The sequence below is a fragment of the Osmerus mordax genome, chromosome 3, assembly GCF_038355195.1.
Source record: "Osmerus mordax isolate fOsmMor3 chromosome 3, fOsmMor3.pri, whole genome shotgun sequence".
Lineage (NCBI taxonomy): Eukaryota > Metazoa > Chordata > Actinopteri > Osmeriformes > Osmeridae > Osmerus > Osmerus mordax.
The window spans coordinates 2,675,259-2,693,607 of record NC_090052.1 but is presented as its reverse complement, the minus strand read 5'-3'; the positions used below and the strand labels follow the sequence as shown (position 1 = coordinate 2,693,607).

General features: G+C 50.3%; 1 protein-coding gene across 1 annotated transcript in view; it reads left to right on the top strand.

Annotated features, from left to right (window-relative positions):
• Positions 1–18,349, top strand: part of ppp1r9ba (protein phosphatase 1, regulatory subunit 9Ba) — a 39,964-nt gene that overhangs the window by 16,830 nt on the left and 4,785 nt on the right. The window contains 4 exon segments of the mRNA XM_067231502.1: positions 15,853–15,985; positions 16,713–16,833; positions 17,102–17,206; positions 17,619–17,695. Coding sequence (XP_067087603.1) covers positions 15,853–15,985; positions 16,713–16,833; positions 17,102–17,206; positions 17,619–17,695 — 436 coding nt within the window.

Here is an 18,349-nt window from a genome sequence, read left to right as displayed (position 1 = left end):
AGAGAATGGCCCGCGTGTCGGCTCCAGTCTCGGTCACTCTGGCTTTTCCAGCTGACACACAGAAACACACAGGAACACACAGAAACACACAGGAACACACAGAAACACACAGAAACACACAGGAACACACAGAAACACACAGGAACACACAGAAACACACAGGAACACACAGAAACACACAGGAACACACAGGAACACACAGAAACACACAGGAACACACAGAAACACACAGGAACACACAGGAACACACAGAAACAACCAGCGGAGAGACACAGGCACACACAAGAACACACAGAAACACACAGGAGCACACAGAAACACACAGAAACACACAGAAACACACAGGAACACACAGGAACACACAGGAACACACAGAAACAACCAGCGGAGAGACACAGGCACACACAAGAACACACAGAAACACACAGGAGCACACAGAAACACACAGGAACACACAGAAACACACAGGAGCACACAGAAACACACAGGAACACACAGAAACACACAGAAACACACAGGAACACACAGGAACACACAGAAACACACAGAAACACACAGGAACACACAGAAACAACCAGCGGAGAGACTCTTCATGCTGATTGGACAGGCTCCGACAGCCAGCGTGCTTTTCTGGCAACAGAGGTGGTGCAGCGCTCGGATTGGTGCAGCTGCTCCCCGTCAGGCTGCTGTGATTGGCCCAGCTGCTCCGGAGGGCGGGGCCTCCCCTCCGAGGGGTGCGCGTGACGCAGCCGAGCTCAGTGTGTCAGCGTGGAGTAAAGGAGGGAGGAGAGGGGAGGAGGACAGAAGGAGAGAGGGAGGGGGAGGAGAGCAGGGAGGGGTTACTGCGGTATTCAGAAACTCCTCCAATGAAAGGACTGGAGGCTCCTCTCTCTCTCTCTCTCTCTCTCTCTCTCCCTCCTGTTTTTTTTTTCCTCCCTCAGAAGAGAGAGAAGGAAGAGAGTGTGCTGAGGCTGAGGCTTCGTCACAGCAGTCCGGGGTTCGAATCCGTCCTCTCAGCCCCTTGCTGCAAGTCATCCCCCCCCCCCCCCTCTCTCTGACTCCGTCCCCTCCCTGCCGTTCCTGTCGCACTTCACTTGAAACTGTCCAATAAAGCATGAAAAATATATTAGGAAGGAGACGAGGCCCATTCTGTCTCTCTCTCGTCAGAGGGGCTGGTTGGCAGACTGTGCCTTCAGCAGGGTGGAGTGTAGCAGCAGGCCTGGCCGTGTGACCTAGGTTCCTGTCAGGTCCGATTACAGCCCTGTGTTGATGTCTACCCGCCACGAGCACCACACCAGAGGGCCAAGCTGAGGCCAGTTCCAGCGTCCAGAGCGAGCTCTTCTCCCTCCGTGAGATGGATCATCGGGCCGTCAGGAAAACACTTGATTTTGGTTGTTGTCGTAAGTGGAGAGAGTTCTCTCGCCTGGTTGTTATTATTAGTACAATCGATGGTCGTCTCTTTGCGACCTGGCCCGAGCACCAGCATTTATCACACTGAAGAGACTGAATAACACCTCAAACGCTGCTCTCCCCTATCCTCTCTCTCTCTCCCTATCATCTCTCTCTCTCTCCCTATCCTCTCTCCCTCTCTCTCTCTCCCTATCCTCTCTCTCTCTCCCTATCCCCTCTCTCCCTCTCTCTCTCTCTCTCCTTATCCTCTCTTTCTACCTCTCTCTCCCTCTCTCTCCCTCTCTCTCTCTCTCTCTCTCTCTCTCTCTCCTCTCTCTCTCTCTCTCTCTCTCTCTCTCTCCTCATCCTCTCTCTCTCTCCTATCCTCTCTCTCTACCTCTCTTCCTCTCTCCCTCTCTCTCTCCTCATCCTCTCTCTCTCTCCTTATCCTCTCTCTCTACCTCTCTCTTCCTCTCTCTCTCCATCTCCCTCCTCGCTTTTTTCCTCTCATCGCTCTCGTCTGTTATCTTCTCATCCTTCATCCTCTCGCATCCTGACCTCCCCCTCACCCCCCCCCCCATCTCTCCCTTTTTGAAATATCTCCTTCCCTCGCTCTGCGTAAAGTGGAGGGCCGTTAGCGGAGATGGAGAGAGCGGAGGGTTTCTATCCCTCTTCATTGTCCCCCCCGGCCTTCCTGCTGCTCTGATCCTGTCGCCCTGCAGATACCACACCAGCTGCATCACTCTCAATCTGCACTGTGGAACACGCCCAATTATTTGTATGTGTGTGTGTGTGTGTGCCCCTGTAGCCCTATAGCATCTTGTATTGGCTCCACCAATACAGGATATACTTTAATCCACACTGTACTATTAACTGCCGTGCTGTAATTATTCATTATGCGAGTTGCCATGGTGACGCCTCCTTGTCAATATGAATAGGAAACTAATCACAGGAGGACGTTATACCTCGCCCCCCCCCCCAGCCTCCTTCCTGCCTCTCAGCCAATAACACAGCTTAATGAGATGTGATTGGTTTATTGATTAGTGACCACTAAAAGCCCCCGTGTCCCATGTGATCAATGAAGTGGATCCATGCTTTGATCCTAAATCACATTTGACTGTTTGAAAAGGGGGGCTACTCTTGATGTTGTGAAGCCAATATGGAGGCATTACTGGACAGGCCGTTGAAGTGTTTTGAAGCGTTGCCCCAGGCAACAGTCTGAACCCTGTCCTGGACTGGGAGTGAAGGAGTGTAAACGAGCGGGAGCATTTAAACTAGACAGCCTGCAGCCCTCCTCCTCTTCTCCTCTCCTCTCGTCCTCCCCTCCTCCTCCTCCTCCTCTTCTCCTCTCCTCTTGTCCTCTCCTCCCCTCCTCCTCCCCTCCTCCTCTCCTCCCGTCCTCCTCTCCTCCCCTCCTCTCGCCTTCTCTCCTCCATTCATAGAAAGAGGGGGGACTATCCCTCCTCCTTCCTAATGAGCCTGGAGGAGCTGGCAGTACACAGCGGGGAGGAGAGGATTGTGGGAAAGCAACTCATTCATGCCATCGTGGTCCAGTTGCCAACTTCCCTCTCTGTAGTATAATACACCCTATACCATGAAGATGTGCTTAAGGACAGTGTGTGCGTGCGTGCGTGTGTGTGTCGATATTGTAGCATCCTGTTTTAGCAAACAAAAAGCACACACACACACACACTCACAAGACACAAAGGAAAACCATTACTGTATTTAGGCCAAGTCTCCCATACATGATAGTATATTCAGCAGATGCATTATGCCCTAGCACACTGGCTTCACAGCATGGAAGCCAACAGCCAACCAGCTGTCCCCAGAAACCTCAGAAACACACAGAAACACGGAAACCTCCAGAAACACACAGAAACACGGAAACCTCCAGAAACACACAGAAACACGGAAACCTCCAGAAACACACAGAAACAGAGAGAACCTAGGTGGAGATGTATAGCCTATAGCTTTCTATCTGGTCTCTTTACCTCTAATGGGCCATATCTCTGAGGCTCCAGTTAGACTGCCGTCTACTCTGCTGCGGCTAAACCGCTAACCGCCCCCCTAAAGTGGGGCGGTTAGTGACAGCCTATTGCCCCCTCTGCTGAGATGGGTGGAGGAGACTGGAGAGAAACAGCACCACCAGAGATTCTGTAGTACACTATAGACTGGACAGAAACAAACCATGTTCTGGGAACGACATCCAGCTCTGAAAAAAATGGAGAGACCACTAACCCTTTTTCTTTCATTTCCCAAAAAGTTGAGAAGGACAATTTAGAGCGAGGAACAGAAGGGTAACATTTGCAGTGGCCACTTAAAGTTTAGTTTACCCTTCTGTTCCTCGCTCAAAACCTTTTTTTAAATGAAATAAAGAAAAAAAAAAAATGGTTTTCCAGGCTGTATATTCCTCTTGCTGTCAATCATCGTCCGAGGCAGTCTTATAGAATCCCTTTGATGAAGGGAGGAAAGATCCCATTGGACAGCTTGACCGATCCCACCCCTGATTGGCTGTCCGTCCTGTCTCTGCTGGAGGCCTCTTCAGGGTGTTAGAAGAGGTGGCGGTTCTGGGCTCATGTACAGGAAGTGGTTAGGAGCCGTGTGCGTTTTGGTTTAGCCGCGCCAGATTGGTGTGTTGCTCATTTGCGCTACTGTGCTCGCTCGTGCACACACACACACACACACATACACATACAGCAAGTAGGTATAACAATACGTACAGCCACACATACATATGCATACTCACACATATAATACACACGCACACACTGAAATATACACACACGCTCACACACACACTCATGCCTGTAAGAGCCAGGGCGGAGATCTCGATGGTTATCCACGGCTTCCTGTTGTCGTGTTGTGTTTCCTGTGCGTTGAGCAACGCTCCTCCGCCCAGCTACTGTTCCTCACTCAGCGGTGCATCCTCCGTCGCCCGTGTGTGACGAAACAGCTCCCTGACAGATCTGCTGCTGTCCAACGTGTCGTCCAGTCAGTCCACGTCATGACTGAGACGGTCCTTCGAGGTAAACTAGGTCAGATGTCTATCTGGTACATCCAGGGGTGATGGATTGGCGTGAGCTAGGTAGAGATAGCGACTTCCTGGAGCCATATTACCAGCAAACACCCCTTTATCTCCAGGTCCAGTAAGGACCGGAGTCTCTCCCTGCAGGGCAGTGGGGGCAGAGGGTCTCCCTGCAGGGCAGTGGGGGCAGAGTCTCTCCCTGCAGGGCAGTGGGGGCAGAGTCTCTCCCTGCAGGGCAGTGGGGGCAGAGGGCCTCCCTTTAGGGCAGTGGGGGCAGAGGGCCACCCTGCAGGCCAGTGGGGGGGCAGAGGGCCTCCCTTTAGGGCAGTGGGGGCAGAGGGCCTCCCTGCAGGGCAGTGGGGGCAGAGGCCTCCCTTTAGGGCAGTGGGGGCAGAGGGCCTCCCTGCAGGGCAGTGGGGGCAGAGGGCCTCCCTGCAGGGCAGTTACCCCCGTTACCGTTCCCATTGACACAGCTGGGCTCCACTGAGGTCGTTATGGCAACACAGGTGTTTTTCTTTACCTCCAGCTGTCAGATGCAGTGGAACATGAAGAGAGAAATGTTCAGGCTACTTGTGTGTGTGTGTGTGTTCAAGCTACTGTCAGACTGAGGTAGTTGAGATGTCAGCATCCTGAATGCAGCTTCTCATCAAGCTTACAGTAAGAACAACCTGCCCTCAAAATGCCCCCTCTCTCTCTCTGTCTCTCTCTCTCCTTCTTCCCTTTCCCTTTCCCCTCCCTCTCTCTCTCTCCCTCCTTACTCCCCCCCTCCTCTCTCTCTCCTCCTTCCTCTCTCTCCCTCCTTTTCCCTCCCCCCCTTTTCTTTCTCTCTCCCCCCTTATCTTCCTCTCTCTCCCTCCTTCTCCCAGTTGGACCCCCCCCCCCCCCTTACCAAACCCTCTGTACCCACAGTGCAGGGTGCTACCATGCCCGGCCTGTACCCACAGTGCATGGTGCTACCATGCCCGGCCTGTACCCACAGTGCAGGGTGCTACCATGCCAGGCCTGTACCCACAGTGCAGGGTGCTACCATGCCCGGCCTGTACCCACAGTGCAGGGTGCTACCATGCCCGGCCTGTACCCACAGTGCAGGGTGCTACCATGCCCGGCCTGTACCCACAGTGCAGGGTGCTACCATGCCCGGCCTGTACCCACAGTGCAGGGTGCTACCATGCCCGGCCTGTACCCACAGTGCAGGGTGCTACCATGCCCGGCCTGTACCCACAGTGCAGGGTGCTACCATGCCAGGCCTGTACCCACAGTGCAGGGGTGCTACCATGCCAGGCCTGTACCCACAGTGCAGGGTGCTACCATGCCCGGCCTGTACCCACAGTGCAGGGTGCTACCATGCCCGGCCTGTACCCACAGTGCAGGGTGCTACCATGCCCAGCCTGTACCCACAGTGCAGGGTGCTACCATGCCAGGCCTGTACCCACAGTGCAGGGTGCTACCATGCCCGGCCTGTACCCACAGTGCAGGGTGCTACCATGCCAGGCCTGTACCCCACAGTGCATGGTGCTACCATGCCCCCGGCCTGTACCCACAGTGCAGGGTGCTACCATGCCCGGCCTGTACCCACAGTGCAGGGTGCTACCATGCCCAGCCTGTACCCACAGTGCAGGGTGCTACCATGCCAGGCCTGTACCCACAGTGCAGGGTGCTACCATGCCCGGCCTGTACCCACAGTGCAGGGGGGTACCATGCCAGGCCTGTACCCACAGTGCAGGGTGCTACCATGCCCAGCCTGTACCCACAGTGCAGGGGGGTACCATGCCCGGCCTGTACCCACAGTGCAGGGTGCTACCATGCCCCGCCTCTCTCTCTCTCCTCTCCCTCTCTCTGTTTCTGGGTAGTCTCTCTCTCAGGGAAGTCACACACCACCAGCCTTATCATTCAACTGATACCCCCCCCCCCCCCCATCTAGGTTGCCAGGGTTACGGAGTACAAGAGGAGAGGCAATAATAATTGATAGACAGACTCTGAAATAGACAGGCTTTCAAATAGACAGGCTCTCAAATCCTCCTCTCCCCCCTTCTCTGCTCACTCCCTGTCTGCAGGGCTAGAAGGCTGACCTAGTGTGTGTGTGTGTGTGTGTGTGTGTGTGTGTGTGTGTGTACATATATTTGTCTTCCAGATGAACCAGTCCAAACACGCTTACACATTGTCCTGCACGGACAGTATACATTCCCCTTCGGGAGGCATTGCAGCAAAACAGAAAAGCAGCCATTTAAACACAGCATATGCACACACACTCACGTATGCACACACACACAGCCCGCCTCGCTGTTGTCCAAACTGCTGACTGTAGTAGCGCGCTTTCCCTACATGCATCCCAGGTTCTTGTGCTTTGCCCGACTTTCACTGCCCCCTTTATGTCTCTGGAACATTCCTGTCCTCCATGACCCCTCCTCCCCCTCTTCCCTGCCCTCCTCCTGCCCTCCCCCCTCCTCCCTGCCCTCCCCCTCCTCCCTGCCTCCCCCACTGCAGCAGTGCCCAGCATGGCAGGCCAGTGTTAGAGTGGAGTATGCTGCCAGGAGTATGCATCAGTTAGCGTATGATTGCTGGTGACTCATACACAGCCTAGCCTAGCTTAGCTTATTTTTGCTAAACTTAGCATAGGCTAAACTTAGCATAGCATAGCTTAGCTTAGCTAAGCACAGTCTCTCACAGTGTCTGCGTGCCAGCTAAAGCCTAAGGAACGGCTGATGGAGGCAGGAATGGGCCGGGGGAGGAAGGAGAGGGTAAATCCAGCGGTCAGTCGAGCCACATTCCACACCGGCTGGAGCTGGGAAAGAGGGAGGGAGAGGAGGGGAAAGGATTTATTGTCTCCGGACAGGAATAGCGAGGGTGCGGACACATTCTGTTGGGGCTGCTCTGTCTTCCCAGGTGGGGCTTGACACAGAGATGGTAGCTGGCACTGACAGGTAGACTGCAGGAGACAGGGGGAGCGATGATGGATGTTCATTCATCCTGAAATTCTCGGAGGAAAATTACAAACATGGAGGGGAGGGGGGGGGGGGGGGGGGTGATATTTGTCGCCATGACGGTACCTGAGCGGTCAGTAGGCTTGTGGGGGTCACGACCTCCACCTGCTTCATCATGTAGGGTTTCTATCTCTCAAAGGAACACAAGTGTGGGTTCCTGGAAACCCTTGTAGCGGTGTTTGCTCGTTTAAGATTAGCAATACTTAATTTATAATTAAGTATGTAGTTCTTAGGGGCACCACCTCTTATTTGTTAAAGGGACAGAGGAAACCTTATTGAATAGTATCCTTCGTAATAATCAGTCTAATCTTAAGTAGTGAATTCTATGAAAGTAGAGCAGATCAGGATAACGTGAGGGATAACGCGAGTATTATAAACAATGATTTATTAAGGAAATGTAATTATAATGAACAAATACCAGAGAAGTTAAAGGTTAGTTGAGAGTTGAGTTGAACTGTATACAGTAGGTCCTAAACTATGATGAGGGTTGGTGCAAGATGTAGGTGAGAGCGCGGTGGGGAGGGGGAAGGGAGAGAGAGATAGGCTTCTGGTGAACAATGGGAGAGTATGTTAACTAATCCTAACGAAAGTTAGGTTAAATCATTTGCAAACTAAAATCAAACGTAACAAATTAAGTCACAATATGCTAATGTTCACAAGTAAGAAATGTAGCAATATCGCAGTTACTGTTGTCAGTTTGAAGAAGAAGAGTCAAAGTTCCGTTCGTTGTTGTCAAACGGTTAGAGCAAAGGAATCTTTCGTTCAAGTTCCTAGTGTTCCAGTGAGTTGCTGATTGAGAAGGATAGGTCAGATGTGTCGCGAACACTTCCGGTGAATCCTTGCGAAAAAGCAGGATTGCTTGTGCGTCGAGGTTTTATAATCCTTGAGAAAGGGGGGTATCCTTTTGGAGGTGAACTCTTTGATTGGTCAGTTACTCCCACCTGGGCGTCCCATCCTGAGATTGACGTATGGGTGTGAAGTGGTTGATAACTTTTCAGAGTTCAGCTATTTCAAATGTCCATGTATTGCTTATACTTGAAAATATAACAATACAACATTAACTAGAGAGGATACAATTTCTGGGGAAATTGTAGGTGTGCTTGCTTGCGTCGGTTGCACAGGGGTCTGTATATTTTATATAAAAATGCATCGGGGCCTACTTATTATTTATAAAGATTACATAGATTTAAAAGCATCTTTTTTTTGCTGCTCATTTACAACTCAAAATACGAGTGAAGTGTAGAATGAAATATGATGTCTTCTCATTTCCCCTGCAAGAGGCAGCTGACAGGCTGAATCAAAACGAATACATTTGGCAGACCGGTGTAAAATTGACCTAATCTCTATGACTTAAACGTCCTTTTAAGTTGTCCCTTCTCGTGATATTTTCAGGCATTTAGCCTACTCATATTGCATTCATTCATTAATAAAGAACCCCCTTTGAAGATTATTCTACGACTTTACCGGCAGAAGATAGAATCGCGATTCAAACAGTACCATCTGCTAACTGAAAATATGCCCCCCAAAAACGTAAATAAGCTTGACATTTATTTAGTGAAAATCGCTCATTCATAAAAAGCTCACTGTAGCGATCATTGTCAGTAACAACGCAAAATGCGATATAGCCCTGTGTGGAGAAGCTGCCCGGTAAATTGTACTACTACAGTACAGTACTAGACTACTGCTGTGTTCGTCTTGGTAGCGATTGCGTGGTTGAATTCGATTTAACGTTCCGTTGTACGGTTTAGGCTGAAATTAATTATTTTCATGAACAGATTGACAACGTTTAGGCTGTGGCAATGAAGTTCAGGTTAGTAGTCAGATTGTTTCAACTATTGAAAGACTTTTGAGTAAGGGGAGTGCCGAACATGTTTTGTCACCGTTTGACTTGAACAGCTGAGGAGTTTTTGTTAGCTACTCACACTAGTGTCTCGGGTAGGCTACAGCGTTTGCAGTGAGCTACACTGGTTTGAAACCACAGGTAATGGTAATTTCACCAACAAATCGTTTACTAATGTCAGAATAAATCATATAACGAAAATGTATATGTGAGGAATGTTTATTTTAACGATTGAAAACAGATACATCATAGACCACTGTAGTATGTGTTGCCCGGGCAACACAGGCTAATGTCATGATGCTAATACTTCAGTGAAATAGTAGACTACCGTTTCCGAAAGTAGATGTACTTCCTTAATAATATCAGCTTATATTGTACATTACACATCACAATTGTGTGTCATATCACAAAGTAAAATGAGTAAATAGTTATCACCCTGCCTCTTTTCTTGTGGCGTTTCTGCAGCTGCCTTGCAGTAAAGCTATAGTTAGCCTAGCTATCCCCCAAGTTAACAGATGCAAAACGAATGTTCTGCCAAAGGTAGTCACGCGTGTTTTCGTGACATTATTGCAGACCGGTGTAAAAATTGACCTAATCTCTATGATTTAAACGTCATTTTAAGTTTTTCTCTTTTCATGATATTTTCAGCATTTAGCCTACTCATATTGCATTCATTCATGAATAAACAACCCCTTGAAGATTATTCTACGACGTTACCCGGCAGTAGAAGATGGAATCGCGATTCAAAACGGTACCATCTGCTAACTGAAAATATGCCCCCCAAAACGTAAATAAGCTTGACATTTATTTAGTGGAAAATTGCTCATTCATAAAAAGCTCACTGGTAGCGATCATGGTCAGTAACAACGCAAAATGCGATATAGCCCTGTGTGGAGAAGCTGCCCCGGTAAATTGTACTACTACGGTACAGTACTAGACTACTGCTGTGTTCGTCTTGGTAGCGATTGCGTTGGTTGAATTGGATTTAACGTTCCGTTGTACGGTTTAGCTGAAATTAATTATTTTCATGAACAGATTGACAATGTTTAGGCTGTGGCAATGAAGTTCAGGTTAGTAGTTAGATAGACTTTTGATTTAAGTAAGGGGAGTGCCGAACATTTTCTGTCGCCGTTTGACTTCCTAAACAGCTGTGTACTGTAGCTAGATGTTTTTGTAGTGTGTCTCGCGTAAGCTACAGCGTTGCAGTGAGCTACACTGGTTTGAAACCACAGGTAATGGTAATTTCACCAACAAATCGTTTTCTAATGTCATAATAAATCCTACAACGAAAATGTATATGTGAGGAATGTTTATTTTAACGATTGAAAACAGATAACGCTACATCATAGACCACTGTAGTATGTGTTGCCCGGGCAACACAGGCTAATGTCATGATGCTAATACTTCAGTGAAATAGTAGACTACTGTTTCCGAAAGTAGATGTACTTCCTTAAATAAATATCAGCTTATATTGTACATTACACATCACAATTGTGTGTCATATCACAAAGTAAAATGAGTAAATAGTTATCACCCTGGCCTCTTTTCTTGTGGCGTTTCTGCAGCTGCCTTGCAGTAAAGCTATAGTTAGCCTAGCTATCCCCCAAGTTAACAGATGCTAAACGAATGTTCTGGCAAAGGTAGTCACGCGTGTTTTTGTGACGTTAGTGACGCAGTGACGTTAGTAACGTCAGTGACTGTGGCTAGCAAATTAGCCACCGTTAGCTTCACTTTTCGCCACAAAAACTTAACTTACGCTTAAACCATGCAACGGAACGTAAATTCCAATAGAAGCAACTCAATCGCTACCAAGACGAAACTTTTGACACCTACGTTGTCTATGTAGGCCAAATATTGACTGAGTTTTAGGGGGGCAAAAGAAATAAAAAAAATAATAATATATATGTGAGAGAACAAAGGTTGTGCTCTCGCCGAAGGCTTGAGCACACCCAATAAATGGTTTAGTTTGTAGATTCGAATCATTTTGATATCAAGATTGACTGATTTATCATAACAGGAAAGGAAGTTACATTAAAACATCAAATTATATCAACACAGCATTAAAGGGGAAAGCATACATTATAACACATCAACTGTCTTTGAAATAGTGTCCATGAGCCATGTAGTCCTTGAGAATATGTTTGTAATCCAGAAAAGTTAGTTCTTCCTTAAAATCCTTTGTCTCCATACTGTAAGGCCATTTTGGTCTACCTTCTGACCCCATGCTGGGCCAGAAGCTTTGAAGCTCCTGCTCTGGAGATAAGGACAAAGGGGGGAAAAACACCCTTTCTCCTTGTCGGGGGTAGGGGAAAGGTGTGATGGCACGTGGTTTGTCTGTTGGCTCTGCTACACCCTCCTCAGCTGTCCGTGGTCCTGAAAGGGGGGGGTCATAGCAGCAGCAGCATATTTAAATATGCAAAACAATAGCACAATAGTAGCTGTGTGTTATGTATGTTCAAGACACAGACAATCCCAAATATTCACACACATTATGAAGATGGGTCATATTACAGTTTTTTTCCGATTGCTTAGATAGCCGATAGCTCTCTCTCCTCCAAAACTCACCTCAAACTCACTCACTTTATACATGCCTCAAAATAAGCTCGTTTGACCACAACACTGGCAAGAGTTCTCTCTCAGAAAGCATACATTGTCACTCGTAACACACTGACTTAAAAAACCCTAACAACAGGGAGAGTTCCAGAACGATCTTTGAGCTTTGAAGGCTTGATCACATGAATCAGACTGTAGTGTTCCCCTGGGCTGCTGTTACTACCATCCACGTTTCACATCCTCATCTCCCAGCTGTTTCAGAGAAAGAGCCTCTGCTGGCTTCATAACGTGTGTGACGCTGTGTGTGTGTGTGACTTTTGTGTGTGTGTGTGTGTGTTAGATAAGATAAAAGAGAGTGAGAGACCAGAGAGAGAGCATTCAATGTGCAGCCGACGAGGAATGTGGATTCTTCCCCACGGTCGACCGAGGAGAGGGAGAGTGAGAGGTGGGGAGGAAGAGAGAGAGAATGAGAGGAGAGAGAGAGGATGAGAGGGAGAGAGAGAGGATGAGAGGGAGAGAGATTCAGAGAGACACGAAAATAACACCCCGAGAAAGCTGGTGTCAAACTCACTGCTGCCAAGCTGAGGGGTTGCTATGGGAACGTAGTAGTGGAACAGAGGGCACTCAGAGAAGAAAGGGGGGAGATTACGGAGATGGAGAGAGAGAGAGAGAGAGAGAGAGAGAGAGAGAGAGGGAGAGAGAGGGAGAGAGAGAGAGGGGGATGGCGATAAGAGAGAGAGAGAGCAAGAGAGGGAGAGAGAGGGAGGGAGATGGCGATAAGAGAGAGAGAGATAGGAGAAGATAGGAAGGGGGAGACAGGAGGGTGACGTACTGATGCACTTTAAGACTGGGCTCTTGCAGTAAGTTAAGTTAGGTGTAACAGTAATAAGATGGAGTGATGCATCCTTACCAGCCCTAGAGAAGGAGTCACTAAGAGGTAAGAGGAGATGGAGGCTAAGGTGGTAGCTTCTCTGAGGGAAGGAGTAAAGAGAGAGAGAGAGGGGGGGGGGAGTGAGAGAGAGAGAGGGGGGGGGGGGGGGAGATGAACAGAGAGGGGCGGGGTTAAGAATGGGTGTCGATGCAGTCCGTGAAAAGCATAGGGGAGAGATCACGGTGTGTTTGATCAAATATTGATGCCCTGGGGAGGAGAGAGGGAGAGAGAGAGAGAGGAGAGAGAGAGAGAGGAGAGAGAGAGATGTGGTGGAGGGAAGGGGACCGAGAGACAGGGGAGGGGGGGGTCACAAACCAAAGGCTTGAGAGAAAAGGTTGTTGGTTATTTATGAATTTTATCGTTGTTATTTATTTAAAAACACTGTCTCTTTCTGTTCCTTCATACATGTCCTCTCTCTCTCTCTCTCTCTCTCTCTCTCTGTGTCTCTCTCTCAGACACATCGCATATCCTAGAGCAAAGTGTGTGTACCCGTCTGCCTGCCTGTGTGTGTGTGTGTGTTACTAGAGTGAGCCTCAGAGCCTCTATTGAAGTGAGTGTGTTTTTGTTTCCGGTTCACCGATTCCCACAAGGCTTCAAATCCAGGATGCCATCCATGGATGGCATCGAGTAGCCACAGTCTGCTAAGCATCCCATCAACTGGCGTCTGCTGTGTCGGGAGGATGGTCAGAGTCATTTAAGAGATAAGCAGGACAGGATTAAATATGATGCTAAATGGATTATCAGGTGGCTGGCTCTCTCCTGCGTGGGGCTGTATCTTTTCTTGAGTCGTCCTGTCCTTGTCATGACCTTCCCAGTTGGCTGTCCGAGCCCACATGCTGATCGTACAGGGCTGTTTGGTAGCTCTCTGTCTGCCTGTGTTGCTCGTCACTGACCTGATCTGATAGCCAGAGTATGAAAAACAACCTTGGCACATGACACAGGGAGATAGCAGATCTCACAGTTGGGAACAAGGAAACGGTTGTGTCGTGGTCGTTTGTATTGTGCCTACCCATAATGCATTGGCACAGCTGGCAGCCTGCTGGCACGAGCAGTTACTGTAATCTATGTGGGGCTAGCGTCGTCGTAGCAGTTCAATTCATGTTTAATTCTCTTATAACTCAGGGCTGTGACACTGCATATTTGTTACTACGGTAATCTAGATATGCATGCAGTTACAGTAAGGTATGTTGCTAACAGTAATACTATAGCAACAGGAAATTAATGTCCCATTTGAAGTAGGGGGCTGTCTGAACTGCAGTTCGGTATTTTAAACATCTGGATGAAGCGTTTAGAAGCTCTCCAATGTAACAAGCCGTTAAATCACAGACTGCAGCCTTATTGGCCATTTGGGACACAGCATGCAAATGATATGCTAATGAGGGCTCTCGTCAGCGAGAGCTCTTGTCTGGCTGGGCTGGCTGGGTGGCTGGGCACGTCCAAGAGCACCGCTGGGGTCTCCAGTCATCTCCAGGGTGAAGGGAGTGGTCGGTCGTAGGCTAGTCTCAGACAGGCTGTCCCTGTCAGTGAGAATGTCTTCTGACAGACATGGTGCACGTCCTACTGTGGGGGAAGAAAGAGGAAGGAAGGGCTCCTTCTGTTGCCAACCATCTTTCCCTCCCTCTCTCTCTCTCCCCCTCTCTCTCTCTTCTCCCCTCTCCCCCCACTCTACTCTCTCCCTCTCTCTCCCCTCTCTCTCTCTCCCCTCTCTCCTCTCCCCTCTCTCTCTTCTCCCTCCCCCCCTCTCTCTCTCTCCCCATCTCTCTCCCCGTCTCTCCCCCTCTCTCTCTCTCTCTCCCTCTCTCTCACCTCCCTCTCTCTCCCTCCCTCTCGGCCTATCCCCCTCTCCCCCCTCCCCTCTCTCCCCCCCCTCCCCACTCCCTCCTCTCCGGTGCTGTGTGAAGCGGTCCTGTCTCGGAGGGGTACGAGGTTAGGGTGCAGCAGTGTGTGTGTGTGTGTGTGTGGGTGGATTCTCCCAGCAGACCCTGGGAGAGCGCACAGGCTCCACGCCTGTGTGCCGCAGCCATCAGGGGTGCTCAGCAGATTCATGTGTTGACTTGGGAGCAATATATTTGATTATGTATGTATTCATGGCACAGAATCCTTAACCATGTTGGCCATAGCGATTGCAAGTCATTGCATTTTGAAACTGCAAGATACAAGGACTTTTTTTTCGGAATGTATAAATCATGAAGATGAGATGTCAGGCCCCTCTGACCCTCTGTGACTGTGAGGGATTCGTTTTCAGACCAATGTGTGTGTGTGTGTGTGTGTGTGTGTGTGTGTCCATCTCCAGACAGGTACACCTCCAGCTAATGCCGCGGCAGAGAGACCAGGCTATGAAAAATACATGTACCTCTTACGTAAAGATGCTGCGTAGGACGGCCAGGAGACTAGCACCACTCTAACACACACACACACTCCTACAAGAGACTAGCACCACTCTAACACACACACACACTCTAACACACACACACTCTAACACACACACACTCCTACAAGAGACTAGCACCACTCTAACACACACACACACTCTAACACACACACACTAACACACACACACACACTCCTACAAGAGACTAGCACCACTCTAACACACACAACACACTCTAACACACACACACTCTAACACACACACTCTAACACACACACACACACTCCTACAGGAGACTAGCACCACTCTAACACAAACACGCGCACACACACACACACACACACACTTCCCTTCCTACACCAACCCCTTGGAACAGTGCACCCCAACAGCTACCACAGCCCTGCCCTGTGTGTGTGTGTGTGTGTGTGTGCTGTCTGAGGCACAAGCTAGTGTTACAACCCCCCCCTCACACACGTTACCTACCTCATCCTCAGCCACCCTCCTGTTAGTGACGGCTGTGTCTCTCCCCTGCCTCGCTCGCAACAGCCGGCACCCAAGGCATTTGTAATGTGCTCAGAGCTGCATGCTGGGACATGTAGTTCTGGCCCAACTCTAATATGTAGGCTACTCCTGGAATGCCTGTTCGGAACAGACCCCGTGAAAATGCGGATGTTTCGGATTCCACTGTGGGTTCCAACGAGTGGCCCAAAAGAATATCGACCGTGACTCTGTGGCTAGTTTGACCTTTGACCTCTCCGGTAGGTGTTCACCACCTACTCTAATGAGGACTACGACCGCAGGAACGATGACGTGGACCCCATGGCCGCCTCGGCGGAGTACGAGCTGGAGAAGAGGGTGGAGAAACTGGACTGTTCCCTGTAGAGGCTGGAGAAGGGTGAGTCCCATTTCAATGTCTCGGGAAACTGGGCGTCAAAGTTGAACTGTCGGCCCATCCTCATGCTGTGTCAGTAGCTCCGGTACAGTATCTGACCCCTCTCCTCAGCTAACACCTGGAGTGGTAGTCTCTGCTAGCTTGTGGCTAACAGCTCCACACCCCGTCCATTATCTCCTTATCGGATTTCTATTAGCATAGATTAGCAGTTTCTAATGAACTGCTAATGCTGCCCAGGCTGTTAATGCCTTTGTGTAAACAATGATGAAAGAGTTTACATTTAGTCATTTAGCAGACGCTCTTATCCAGAGCGACTTACAGTAAGTACAGGGACATTCCCCCGAAGCAACTAGGGTGAAGTGCCTTGCCCAAGGACACAACGTCAGTTGGCACGGCCGGAATCGAACTGGCAACCTTCGGATTACTAGCCCGATTCCCTCACCGCTCAGCCACCTGACTCCCTAAGAGTCTAGAGTCTAGTCTAAAGAGTTCAGTAGTTCAAGGTCCCCTTTCTCCGATGACTTGCAGCCAGCACACGTGGACTTTGCTGAACAGACTTGATTGACTTAGACACAGGCTTTGGCTTTTCTGTTTTGTATTCATCAATAGTCAGTAGACGTATCTCATCAGACATACTTTCTTCCATGAAGTTTTGTCCGTGTTGAGTCTACCTGGACTGAGAGCAGGTGTACGTGTGTGCGGTGTGTGTGTGTGTGTGTGCCCTCTGCAGATGGCGATGGGCTGGGGATCAGCATCATAGGGATGGGGGCAGGAGCCGACATGGGGCTGGAGAAGCTGGGCATCTTCGTCAAGACTGTCACCGACGGAGGGGCCGCTCACCGAGACGGGAGGTAGGGGCTCTCTCACACACTCACACACACACTCACACACTCACACACACTCACACACACACTCACACACACACACACACACACTCACACACTCACACACACTCACACACACACTCTCACACACACACACACACACACACACTCACACACGTACACAAAAAACACATGCACAGACACACACCCACTCACACACACATACATACAGACACACGAAGAATCCGTTTCTCCATTGTTTGGTCCCCTAAGCGTTCCTCTGCCCTGTGTTCAGGATCCTGGTGAATGACCTGATAGTGGAGGTGGACGGGACCAGTCTGGTGGGCGTCACCCAGACCTTCGCTGCCTCTGTGCTCCGCAACACCACCGGCACCGTCAAGTGAGGGCCACGCCCCCTGCCGCACCTCCTCGGGATGAAACCCCGCCCCCCTGTCACTTCTCACTCACTTTGACCCCGCACGCCCCCCTCACAGCTCACTCACTTTGACCCCGCACGCCCCCCTCACAGCTCACTCACATTGACCCCGCACGCCCCCCTCACAGCTCACTCACTTTGACCACGCACGCGCCCCCTCACAGCTCACTCACTTTGACCACGCACGCCCCCCTCACAGCTCACTCACTTTGACCCCGCACGCCCCCTCGCAGCTCACTCACTTTGACCACGCACGCCCCCCCCTCACAGCTCACTCACTTTGACCCTGCACGCCCCCCTCACAGCTCACTCACTTTGACCACGCACGCCCCCCTGTCACTTCTCACTCACTTTGACCACGCACGCCCCCTCGCAGCTGCTCTGGCCACAGCTCTCTTCCCGTCACCTCCTCTCCTCACACCGTCCCTCCTGTAGCACTCCAGAGCCTACGCAGTCTGACAGCTATTAGTCAGGCGTCTACTGTCTGAGGTGTCTCTCTCCAGGAACAGAACTGCAGAGAGGGGAGACAGAGAGAGAGAGAGAGAGAGAGAGAGAGAGAGAGAGAGATAGAGAGAGAGAGAGAGAGAGAGAGAGAGAGAGAGAGAGAGAGAGAGAGAGAGAGAGAGAGAGAGAGGGAAAGAGATACAGGAAGATACCTAGAGAGAGAGAGAGAGAGAGAGAGAGAGAGAGAGAGAGAGAGAGAGAGAGAGAGAGAGAGTGCCATTACGGGACTACTACCACTATCTCATTAATATGAGGCAGGATCCCTGGCTGCCACCTGAGAGGCAGGGGAGAGGCAGGGGAGAGGAGGCAGGAGAGAGGAGGCAGGGGAGAGGAGGCAGGAGAGAGGAGGCAGGGGAGAGGAGGCAGGAGAGAGGAGGCAGGGGAGAGGAGGACAGCGCTATTTATAACACACTGGTTACCACCCTCCTCCTCTCCCCTGACAGACTCTGGGCCTCGCGCCTCCACAGAGGGAGGGGGGAGAGAGGGCGAGGGAGGAGCCAGGGAGGGGCCAGGGCATGAGGGGGAAGGAGGGTGCCCCAAAAATGTCAGTTGCTAGACCCCAGTCTGGCTCTCCTTCCTCCCCTCGTCCCCGTCACCCTGACC